A 12884-nucleotide genomic window follows, 5' to 3' on the forward strand; every position below is an offset into this window, starting at 1 on the left:
CTTTAAAGCAAGTTCAGAAAATGTAATCATGTGCATTTTAATTGCAAGTTAATGGCGTCAACCAGCAGGTTTTGTTTTGGGCTTGATCTCACTATGCCTTGGAGTTACGAGATTTCATTTCTATTCTTAGCATTGCCACAAACATAGCTTAGTGTTTCAGAAACACCTTTTAGATGTTTCAATTTTCACAGTCCTGCTTTCAGATGCTGGAAACCTGTTTAAGCATGTGGAGTACTCGTTGGTTGGGCTAAACTCCAGGAGGAAACACAAGAACCCAGAATCACTAAAGGTAAAAATCAAGTGCTGGGGCCCACCAGATTGAGGTCTCCAAATGTCACAGCCCAACAATGTAACCCGGTAGAGTGGTGCCAGTAGCTACTCAAGGAAAAAACAGATTTGTTGTTGCTGCTGGCAAAACTCAACTCCTTCAACAAAGTGACCTTTTGCAATAGTACCCTCAGTCCTGAGCAAGGCCTGAAGTCACAGCCACGAGTGGGGGAGCATCAGTTTGCTGCTGGGGACTGTTCTGCTGAGCATAGGAAAAAGGACCTGCTCATGTCTCCTGCTCACCTCCTTCCCCGGGAGACAGAAAAAAGCCACTGAAAACCAATTGGCCTCTTGAACTTTCAGACCAACTGAAGCCAGAATTTTGTGAAGTCAGTGCCTTACATCATGAGTACCGAAGATTTAGTTGTACTTTTCCCAGCTGAGCAGAAGTCTAAGACAATTCACCTGTCTCAAACATCAATCAGATATGAAAGTAGCAAGCTGGCGAGCAGAGATGGGCATCCTTTTACCTGTTCCTGTCTGCACTCCAACATTAGCTTACCTTTCTTAAAGTTAGCCTGGGGCCTCAGAACAGATTCCCACTCCCGTATCCGGCCAGACAAGTATTAAGAAAACTTTGCTCAGTCTAAGTTTCACCAGTACCAGACAGTGTGACATGGTTCCTCCTTCCTGGCATGAGAGCTGCTATAGCCCATCTTCTCAATAGATATTACTGTGCCTGAACAGGAAGCCTGCAGCAAAGCCACAGTTCCTTCCCTGCTTAAGGGAAAATCCCTATTTTTAATAACCCTTCCAAGAACACGGTTTTTTTCTTACTATGGACATTGCTATCTATGCCACTAATAACCCACATAGAGGCCACGTTCCTTTTAAGAAAGTTTTCAACAGAAGTCATTGTCAACAGGCTAATAGTCGGCTATTGCATCATGTGTGGAACTGAGCATGGATATTGTCTTACCTTTTCATTCCAGTTTTTGACTCAAAGAATAGCAGAACTACGGAGACAACTGTGTAAGCCCAATACACTGCTGCTCATTGGTAGTCACCAACTCAACAGCTATAGTAGTTGAAGGAGTTGTACACCATTGCCCTTCGGGGACAAGGAGGAACTGGAGAAAGAAGCCTTTATTTAAGCTAATAGTCATAACTGTGATTTGTTAATTCATGTTTTCATGAATTTCATTTCATTTGAGAGTAAGCTGTATTTTTACTCTAACAAATCCATACATATCTAAAGTACCAGGAAAGCTTTGGCACAGTCCTCAGTTAAAAACCATCCTAAGTGACAGATCTCGACTACAGGAATAAGCATCCTCTTTCTCACATACTCTAGTGGAAGCAATGCCATTCTTCCTGCATGCCTGAAAGAGCCAAAAGCAGGTTACTATTTTGATAATTTTTATAAAAAGTTGTTTATCTCAAGTAGATCTCCACCACTGGTCTGACTCGCAGAGCAAGAGTTAAACCACCAGCACCACCTTCCTATCCACAGATCTCCCCTGCACAGCTGCTGCTTTGCTATTCCACTTCTGCACCTCCTGCACCAGGAACCATCCTTAAAGGTCACAGCACCCCAAAAACACATTGCAGACAGTGTGTCATTGTTGTTTGCAGACTTCAGCTACATCAGTTCATATCAGAATTAAGAGACAGGGTTTCCATCTGTGATGAATTTACTTTGACAACATTTCCTCATTGTGCGGGACCCTCACCAGCTTCTCTTCCTTGGTTTACCTCTTACCTTCAAAATTCCCTCTTATTTTGAAGGAGGTTTCTAGACTTTTGAGGATGCCCTTGCTTCTGACAGTATTAGATCCCATCAGTGCTGGTGACCATAGGGCTGTTTAGCTAGGTTGCCCAGCTCTTCCTGGCAAGACACTCCTGCAAGTGACACAAATCCCAGGATTGCCTAAGCTTCCAGGCTCAGAAGCCCCACTGATTTATTCATGACCATTCAGCACTTCAGTCTTTGTCAGCAGAGCTGTATGACATGAGGCCTTTGCCCCAGAGAGCAGGCAGGATTTGTACTGGATGACATCAATGCCACAAGCTTATCTCTTGTCACTGGAAGTCTCTCCCGAGGGAAAGGAGACCATCGGTAAGATACTTCCCAAGTGAGAGCTATGAGCTTGCTCCCAGATAGCTGCTTGCTTTGAAGTAAATGAGCAAGTCAACCCACAAGCTGGCTGTCTTCTTGCATTTTTGAGTCATCATGTTTGCAAGACATCTACAAATAGCTCAGATTCACTTTAAATAGGTGCAAGTAATTGACTGCCTAGGGAGGGTGCGCTTGGCTGCTCCAGATTTGTTTGCAACAGGTGTTTCACTTCTCTCCCAAAAAAACTCTTCTAGCAGCACAAGCATTGCAGACAGTTGTTGCCACCAAAGGAAGGCCAATTCCCACTCTCAGGCTATAGTTTTGAATATAAAAGCACTATTTCCCTTCCAAAGAAGTGAATGCTAATTGTAGTAAGCCACAGACAGAACAGTTCCCAAAAGGCAAGAAAAGTCATTGCAGGAACCGAGTTCAGCCAGAGTGCATCCTTTCTATCTCGGGCACCACTTACCTGATACTTTCAAGTACTGATTATACATTTACCAGATTTGAGTTTTCAAGTTCCTACAAACTGCTTGCACATGGTGCAGTGTTTCTCAAGCCAATAAAGCTAAGTAAAAACAGCCAAGATAGATAATGACACAAACTTGAGAGCCCCTCAGAGCTTCCTTTTAAAGAGGACCGGAGCATGTGATACTCCAAGAAAACGAATCAACATCAGCAACTTAAATAATTAGAATATTATTTTATTTATACTGGGACTAGCCCAAAGTCAGTAAATATGCAAAAACTCAAAAAATAATAGGTCAAACCTAAGATTAGCTATTCTAGAAAAAAAAAAGGACAAAAAAGAATATTATTTTCCCACAGTCTGCAGTCTTAAAGGCATAAGAGGGTAACTAACTCTCTCAGGACAGGCTGAGAGAGTTGTGGTTGTTCAGCCTGGAGAAGAGAAGGCTCTGGGGAGACCTTATTGCAGCCTTCCAGTACTTAAAGGGGGCCTATGAGAAAGATGGGGACAGACTTTTTAGCAGGGCCTCTTGCAATAGGACAAGGGACAATGGTTTTAAACTAAAAGATGGTAGATTCAGACTAGATAGAAGGAAGAAAGTTTTCACAATGAGGGTGGTGAAAGCCTGGCACAGGTTGCCCAGAGAGGTGGTAGCTGCCCCATCCCTGGCAACACTGACGGTCAGGTTGGACGGGGCTCTGAGCAACGTGATCTAGTTGAAGATGTCCCTGCGGATTACATGAGGGGTTGGACTAAATGACCTCTAAAGGTCCCTTCCAACCCAAAGATTCTATGATTCTATGATTCTAATTATACACGTACAAACAATTTCAGCCCTCACAGCAATGCAGGCTGGGGACAGACTGGCTAGGGAGAAGCTCTGCAGAAAAAGTCCTCAGGGTCCTGGTGGGCAGTGAGCTGAGAGAAGAGAGGTTCAGACTGGATATAAGGAGATCCTTTCCCCCTGGACACAGTTGGGCAGGGGCACAGCCCCTGAAGTCCAGAGAGGCTGTGCAGGCTCCATCCTTGGAGGTTTCCAAGCCCCAACAGGGCACAGTCCTGAGCAGCCTGGTCTGAGCTCAGAGGTGGCCCTGCCCTGCCTGAGTGAGAGACTGTGCTGGAGACTTCCTGAACTCCTTCCCCTTCCAAATTTCCCTATGATCTTATAATCCTATATAAATAATTTACCTACTACGTTGTTACTTACAAAGTCAACAAGTACTAAAATATGTGGACCGAGATATTTGATGCCTAACACCTAGCAGAGTGCCTCCAGGAATTCTAGCTAAAGAGATTTGCATGGGCTGGGGTTTTGGAGTTTTATTACACCTTTATTAACTGCTTTTTGTCATTGGAACAGCATGTTACAGCCAAAAGGAAACTCTAAGGAATTGCTTGACTTCTTTTTGATACATTTTTTGTGATCTGAGCTATGACAGGGCTTAGGCGATCAGTCAGGGTGGACCTCATTATGTCAGGCCTGTACACACCTTGCCTCAAGCAGATTATTGCCTGAACACTGCAAACAGAAAACAAATAAAGTGTCCAGGGACCTTTGGTGGGTCAATACCAGAGCCTAGGTTTATGCCACAACTAGTCATAATGCTAGTCATTGGGGACATAGGTCTTCATAAAGCACAGGAGCAAAAGGGAGAGAAATCATCTGTTACGTTACTTGGCTTTTCATAGAGCCCTATATCCCCCTCCATCATATAATAGCAGAATATAGACCTGTTGGTCAATTGATTCAGGTGGTGCAATGATAAGGAGCTCCCAATCAAGGAAGTAGTTTTATTGCCTTACTTTCCTACAGGTACCAGCACTCTCTCTTTCTGCCCCAAATCCACTTCTTCCTGTAATTCTGTGCCTCTCTGGAGAAAATCTCTGTTGCAGGGGTGCAAAAAGCAAATTAAATTATCCCAATGAGCCTTTCAGATCTTACACTCTAGGAATTGAGCTGTGTCCATTTGATATGGCGGTCTGAAATTAAAGAAAAGAGTATGGGAGAGAATATAACCCTTTGTAGGTTGAGCCTACCTTTTTCATCTGCAAGACAATATGATTTAATTATTTGCCTTTAAGGTGGCGTGTTCTTGAATGACAAAAATAATTAAATAAAAACAAGACAGTGATCTTTGTGCTAGTAAGGGCATATGAATAATAACACTATGACCTACTGGCAAAGGAGGGGTAGGGGAGGAAGGAAAACACTGGGCACTGCGACTCCCTCTTCATTGGTCATCCTAGAGCATCATGTGGCCAAGACTCCTTTTTAAAGATAACTCCTGATCTCCTGGAGCTCATACTATCCTCCTGTCCTGCATTTCTCCTTGATCCTGTGGAAGACTTCCCTCTAGCCTGACAAAATGTGTGACCAGTTTGTGGGCACCTGGAAGCTCCTTTCTAGTGAAAACTTTGAGGACTATATGAAAGAGCTGGGTGAGAACTATTATTTGGACTTGTTGTATCTGGGACGGGGAAGGAATGCTGATTTTGAACTTTATTCCTTACTTGCTTTTTCTGGCTATGCTGTTTACCAAGGGGTTTTTAGTTCAGCTATTTTGATCAGATGGTCTTAAATTGGAGAACTTGGCTGTTTGAATTAGTGGTGTCAAATTCCTATAACACAGGAAAACCTTGATTGGGAGGAATAGTTTCAGGTAAGCCAAGTCTATGCATGCCTACTTAGTAGTGTTAGAAAAGGAAGTAACACACATCACTGCAATATTTTGTGTGGATTAGCTTTTATCCTTGGGCGTACAAAGTGGTGTAATGCTAGAATGCAGCAAGCTTCTCTATGTCTAAAAGCAACACACCTAAACTTCTTCATATTGCTACTGGACTAGGAGACTGATTAATTTTCATGGCTATTACAGTGAATGAAACTCTGTAGCTGCCTGCAGTGAATATTAACTAAGAAAATTGCATGGATTCATGCAGATACTTGCAAAAGATTTGAGGGATAACACTCTTCTCTAAAGATGTAGACTTCTTGCTTAGAATTAAAATTGGTCTTTAAAAGGTTTCCGCATGCTTTAAGTGTGGGGTAACTTGCACTGATTGGATCGGTACATGCTAAAAAGCTGGGGGTTTATCTGGAGATTAGGGATAAAATATTCACTGGGACTTCTGCAGCATTCAGGCAGCTTTCACTGAGACTCTTGCACTCTTAATCTTTGCCCCAGATTTTACTCAGGACGTAACCATTGCCAGCTATTTCTTAATCATTTCCTTTTATTCAGCCTAGCCACTGATAAATATAAAAAGTGCGCTTTTTTTTCTTGTTTGTTTGTTTGGTTTTGTGGCTTAGAAACTGTCATATGTTTTTGCTTATTTATTTTTAGATACAGTTAGCATACAAGTTAGTGTACAAACCACCACAGTTATTTTGAAGGAGTGTATGTGCAAACATCTGGCATTAAAATCTTGTCTCAGTCTTCAAAATATTGCTTTTACTATTCATACAAGGGCATTTCCTTACGTCATCCCACCCAGCTTGGTCTATAACCATACCAAGTTACTGAGATGTAACAAGGGAACTTATGCAACATAGAATTAAAAGAAAAATCAAAAGGTAGTAGGGAAATCAGCATTGAAGTTTTTTTTTCCACTGACAAATAAGAGATAAACACTGAGTAAAGGTAAAAATTTCATAGTGCCCTGTCTTATTTACAGGTGTGGGTTTTGCTACCAGGAAAATGGCTAGTGTGGCCAAGCCCAATGTAACTATCAGCATCAATGGTGATGTGATAACCATCAAAACAGAAAGTACCTTCAAAAATACAGAGGTCTCTTTCAAGCTGGGTGAAGAGTTTGACGAGACCACAGCAGATGACAGAAAAACAAAGGTGAGTCCAAAAACGGCACTTTCCAAATACGTGTCTCAAAAAGGATGTGGGAGCAGGAGGACGGAGTTGTGATTTTGACATCCAGTGTAGAAATGCTGCCTTCAAAGGTAAGAGTGCTATGGATGCTTTGTGCTTCAGTGCTGTTTGGACATGGAGGCAGTCTTCTCTTCAGCCCAGAGAACCCTGGTGAAACAGCCATGCTTTGGTTTTTTTTGTTTGGCAGAACGTCATAACCCTAGACAATGGCATGCTGAACCAGGTGCAGAAGTGGGATGGAAAAGAGACTATCATAAAGAGAAAAGTGGTGGATGGGAACCTTGTGGTGGTGAGTTCATTTTTGTTGCTTAATCACTGAATTCATTGTGCGGAATTCACGTTTGTCAGAGGTATTACGTTGGATTCAAACACGGGGAGTGAAAGCATCTGAAAGGACTCCGGGCACTTGGTGAGATGTCTCTCCGAATGAGTTTGGAGTATATACTAAAACTGAATTGCTATAACACTTATGGAGTAGTATGGCAGTGCTTCTTCTCCATTCATAGCAAGACACGGTTAGGGAAGAGTAGGGAGAAAAAAACAACATCCTCATGAGGGAACTTTTTATATATGAGAATCTTTAAGTCCTGGGCAGTATAGAGGAAGCATTAGCAAAGTCCATGTTAAGTCTGTCTGCTCTATGCTGATGCAAAATACTCCTGTTCATCTCCAGTAGAGACTCAACAGCCATCTATGGGAACTGTACCATGGATCACCAACAACTGTGTCAATAATATGATGCTATAGCAAAAATAAAGCAACCTATATCCGAGCTCTGTTGGTTGGTGTTATCTGGTCAGACAGTATTGTGCTTGACTTGGTGCCTGTGAGGCCCACCTGCAGTCTGGGACTTCCCAGCACTGCCCTCCAGTTTTAGGAAAGACACTTTGAGGAATCTGGGAGGGGACTAAAACTGTGTTCATAAAAGGCAGCTGAGATTCCTACATGCTGCAAAATTATACATATGCACAAAATTCCTGAAGAGTTCTGCCCTCCCCTAGAGAAAAATAATATGTCCATAAATTGATATTTAAATGTATTTGGATAGAGACCGGAGGAGAACAAATAGAAATAGTTTTTAATAACAACTTCATTAAGAAAGGTTGAGCAAAACCAAGTTTGGTCTAACAGAAAAATAGATGAGGACAGAGCCTACCATGCAGAGGCTGACACCAGCAGCTGCAAGTCTGAAAGCTGTGTAGGACTCTGTGGGTGTATGTGAGGGTATGTACACGTCTGTGAAGAAGACTAGCCACAGCTGCAAAAGGTAAAAAGAAAAAAGACTCATGCCCAGCTCCAAAGTCCAATCACCAGTCCTAGGAGCCTTCTTAAGAGTTTTTTAAGAGGAGATCAGAAATCTCCTGGGGGTCGCTGGAGCAATCCTTTGATGTTCTTTCAGTTCTGTGCTTGTATTTCAGACTTCTGTTTCTGAAGCTCTCAAACTTGAGTTTCGCTGTTTTGGCAATTGGTTTTAGAGAAGGAGAAATGCAAATTTTTCCTTACACTGGCTCCCAATGGATAAGTAATTCTCTATCTTCTGACTAACAAACATGTAGTGAGAGTTAAAAGCTGATTAAATTTTTCTTTCTTTCCAGGAATGCACCATGAATAATGTTAACTGCAAAAGAATTTATGAAAAAGCATGAAGATGCCATCTTCACACAGGACTAATGCTTAAAGATGGAGAAAAACAACTTAACCAAAGGAGAAAAACTCCACAAATTCCATTTTAAAGAGAACTGTACTTTTTACAGATATATCCCAAAACAGTTACATGCAGCTAGTCTCATTTGTTGTGTGACTATTCAATAAAATGTTCAGCTTTCTACAACCTGTGCTTGTTGTGCTGGAGTTTGTCAGAAAGGGGCTTGGGGGGGTGCAAGGGTGCTGTACGGGAAAGCATCATGTGAGAGCTAGTACCACACTTGCTGTCACCCATCTCGCTGTAGGCCTACTAGATATAAACCTGGGCACAAAAGCATCCTCCAGTGAGTGCTGCGTGTTTGCTACCCACTGCAAGGAGTCTGTGCACAGCAAGGGGAATAGCAGGGCTGCTTTTCTTGGTCTCGAGTGAAGGGCGTTGCTCCTGGAGCAGGGAGGAGGGCGATTACTGTGGATGCCCTGCATTGGCTTCCAACATGAGCAGGGAACCAGGCACCTTCTCCTCACACAAATGCCGACAATTTTAAACCCAGGGATCATCTGAAGTGGCTTGATCTTCTCCCCTTCCACCTGTGTGAAATTATAGCTGCTGTAGCTCAGCTGTAATTATTTTGTTAATGTCCCTTTCCTTAGCATTTCTTTTTGTCCTAGATTAGACAAAAAGCTTTGGATTAAGAATCATAGCTTAGAAAGTACTCTCAGGCTTACTAAAAGCCTGTAGAAGTTTGCTAGTGGTACAACCTCCTTTGTCTCCTATACGCATTTTTTACTAGCTTATTAGGTTAGAGCAGTCTTGGGACCACAAGCTTCTGTAGATGCAAAGCCCTTTTGACACCGTGTTTTTCGACTCTTCGCATTCCCAAACTGCTTTCTTCTACTGCCTTTAGGCCTGGCCTCCTATTTCAAAACTCCACATCCACAGAAGCCCTAATTTCTACACCTGGGAGGACTCAAACTGAGGACACCAAAAAAAAAAAGAGAAAAGTCTAGGGAAAACCTGGACAAGAAGAGTCTGAAGATGTGTGCAGTAACCACAAAATGGGGAAATGAGCATATATCAAGCTTTGTGATTAGGAGCTGTGAAGCAAATTCCACATATTCCTGACATTCCTGAGGTCAGCTGTCAGAGGCGACAGTGCTGAGTCCCTATGGCCAGCAGCAGGGACCTCATACCCTTGAACTTTCCTCTGCATGACTCAGACTGTTCCCAGGTTTCTGCACTATTAATGCAACTGGAGAGGGGAAAAGAAAAAGAAGGACTTGTACACTCTGAATGAGCTAGGAAGTCATTTAAGGGCAGTTCCAAAAGACTATCAATAAATTCTGCAGCAAATGTTAAAAAAGCCACGAACAAACAGCTCCCCTTGGTTTCATTGGTGATGAAATCTCATCAGCTTAAAGAACAGCAGTTGCACAGGGGAAGGAAGTATGCTTCAGAGTACACCATATATACAATACTAAATCTACTTAGCACATAACAAGAAAGAAAATTATTTACAAAAGTCAAGATAAAACTACAGTTTCATGGCAGAAAACCTACATGGGAGAGATGATAATAAGAAGCAATGACATTGACTTAAATAAGCTATATATAGACATTAAAGATCAGCCCATAGTATTCCATTGTCCACAGTTATGGAAATACTATATTTCCAATATTCCAACCTTTATTTTCCAGAAATCTTATGTTCTTAAATGAAGCCTGCAGTTACAATTGTAGCATTCACAGCCACATTTTTCAGAGGCAAGTAATCTCTTCTGAAACATCACCATTTATTTTAGTACCTGGTGAATGAAATCAGACTTGGTGAATGAATCAAGCCACTTAAAACTTCAACTTTTGACAATTTCAATAAAGCGACATTCTGTGTATAAACTTTAACAGGGCCAGCATCATAACGAAGTAGTAGTGATGCTTTTCTTAGAATATGAACGTTTGAAATTTATTCTCTGAAGAAGGCCGAAATTTATTCTCTAAAAAAGGTGGCAGCCTTAGTGACTTCTTGAACAAATGGAGGTAATTCCTCCCCGGCAAACAAGGGTGTGTGCTCTCAGACCTGGATGGAGGTGACAGCGCACATTTCTAAGGGTGAAGGCAGATCAGTGCCTTGCCCTTGCCTGCAGAGCAGCACAGGTCCCCCTCTCTTTTCTGTAGTGCCTAACTACTCTCCAGAAATCAGAAACCATCCCATAGCATCCCTCTCTGAAAAAGCAGGATCTCACCAAACCCCGTGGGCGACACTTGTATCGCATCAGGCACCCTTGAGTGCTGAGAGGAGGAGATCTTTGCCCATTGGCATATTTGCTCACTACTCCTTTACAGGTTTCTTGGATGACGAGAGGGAAAGGGGACTCATACCCACAGATTTTTAGCAGCTCGGGAGAAAGATGAAGCAAGGCTTATTCTGAGCTTTGGCATTTCTGTTATTTTTCTGGGGTTTTTTTAACTCTTTGTTTCCACTGGAAGGAAATCTGAATACTTTTGCGTCCTGGCCAGCCAAGCCTGGTGTGCGCCCAGCTCTGCAGTCTGCCCTGAGCTGCCACCTCTTCCCTCGGTCCCAGCGGTCTTGGTCTGGTCTCGTGGGATGCCCAAGCTAAGGAGACAAAAGGCTATTCGCACCCTCCAATGTAACTATGGGGAAGAAGCAGACTGCTGGCTTCGTCTTTGGTGTCAACCCCTCAGCTCTGTAGAGTCAGTGTTGAAACATCCTTGGTGTCCTCACAGCAAGGCAGGCATTTGGCCTCTGTTCTCTGCTTTTATTTCTATTTTCTTCATTACTCTCCTAGGAATTTAATTTAAACTGTTTTTGGCACTGAATTTGCCCAGATCATATTTCCTTTAAAGAAATTGACAAAAATTTATTTTCCGTATTACTTTAAGTAGTCTCTTTACATTTTTAGCTCATTATTTTTAAAAGTTTTTACCTTTATCTCTAGTGCTGCTTCACAATCTACAAGTGTATTGATTTCAAATCCTGTTTTACTCCAACCATAAGCAAAAAAAGGGAAACAAAGCTCCTTCTTATCACATGTACTCACAATCCTTGACACTATTTTCCCTTTAAACTTGAAAAGATTAGTTTCCACAGATATTATTTCCACTGAGATGTAATTAGCTGCTCTTCTTGTTTCTAGACTGTAAGTCCTTTAAATGAAAGTGCTGTTTTTTCTTAGTGACAAAGAGATAGATGGTAGCTATCTCAACATTGTTTGAGACTGTTTAAGACTGGGGTTTTGTCTGTATAAATAATTCTCTGTCACTTTTGTTCTTAAGGTTACTGGTACTGCAGTATGGCTGTTCTGTTCTGACTAATTTGCTCCTCTTTAATTTCTTTGGATCTGATTTTACAATGTCCCAATCATCTTTTATTTCCCAAAGGCACCACCATTATCTTGTTAAAGTGCCTTTATGTGGATAAGACAATCAAATGAAAGAACAAAGAATGCCTGAGGAGCAATGGTAGAATATTTTAGTATTAATGCTTGAGAAATAATGGACAGTTTCATTTAGGAGGAGCTTTCTCATTTCCAGAGATTGGATAAAAGAGCTGGCTATTCTTTACACAAAATATGATATAATGCATCTCTGCTTTCAAAGAGCATTGTGTGGACAACACCTTCAAAGACTGACATTTATTTACATATTACAGATGCAGCATCTGCTTCCTACTATGAGGGAGAAAGAGGAGTTCTTTACTTTGTTTTCATTTTCAATCTCTCTGGACTTTCCCTCCCTAATACTGCACTGTAATTAGACCCGAGCAGTAACAGGAAGTTCTGCTCAATTTACCCATGTTGATGTTGTGACTGATGGGATAAAAACATTTTGCATATACAACCAAAATTTGTGACTTAAGACCTTGTTATTTCCCCACAACCACAGTATAATCCAAAGACTACACTATTTTCACTGCTCAGGCTGTATTGTTTTCCTGTTTAAACATGTTCCCCTTCCTGCATATGACAGTTTTCAAGGTGTCCCTCAAGGTTCTGTATTGGGACCAGTACTCTTTAATATCTTCATCAATGACACAGACAGTGGGACTGAGTGTACCCTCAGCAAGTTTGCAGCCGACACCAAGCTGAGTGGTGGGGTTGACACGCCTGAGGGATGAGATGCTATCCAGAGGGACCTGGACAAGCTCAAGAAGTGGGCTCACATGATCCTCGTGAGGTTCAATGAGGCCAAGTGCAGAGTCCTGCACCTGGGTCAAGGCTACTCCCACCATCAGTATAGGCTGATATGGATGAAGGGATTGAGAGCAGCCCTGCCAAGAAGGCCTTGGGAGTACTGGTGGATGAAAAGCTGGACATGAGCCAGCAATGTGTGCTCACAGCCCAGAAGGCCAACCGTATCCTGGGCCACATGAAAAGAAGCATGGTCAGCAGGTTGAGGGAGGGAATTCTGCCCCTCTGCTCTGGTGTGACCCCACCTGGAGTCCAGTATCCAGCTGTGGAGCCCTCAGCACAGGAAAGACATGGA

At 42.3% G+C, this 12884-nt stretch overlaps 1 protein-coding gene across 1 annotated transcript; it reads left to right on the forward strand.

Moving 5' to 3' along the window:
- Positions 1-5147: 5147 nt before the first annotated feature.
- Positions 5148-8570, forward strand: LOC104617105 (fatty acid-binding protein, adipocyte-like). The gene is made up of 4 exons (XM_010282334.1): positions 5148-5294; positions 6531-6703; positions 6927-7028; positions 8335-8570. The coding sequence occupies exons 1-4, from the start codon at positions 5222-5224 to the stop codon at positions 8383-8385; spliced, it is 399 nt and encodes a 132-aa protein (XP_010280636.1). The 5' UTR covers positions 5148-5221; the 3' UTR covers positions 8386-8570.
- Positions 8571-12884: the final 4314 nt, after the last annotated feature.

This window comes from Phaethon lepturus, unplaced genomic scaffold, assembly GCF_000687285.1.
Source record: "Phaethon lepturus isolate BGI_N335 unplaced genomic scaffold, ASM68728v1 scaffold7812, whole genome shotgun sequence".
NCBI classification, from domain to species: Eukaryota; Metazoa; Chordata; class Aves; order Phaethontiformes; family Phaethontidae; genus Phaethon; species Phaethon lepturus.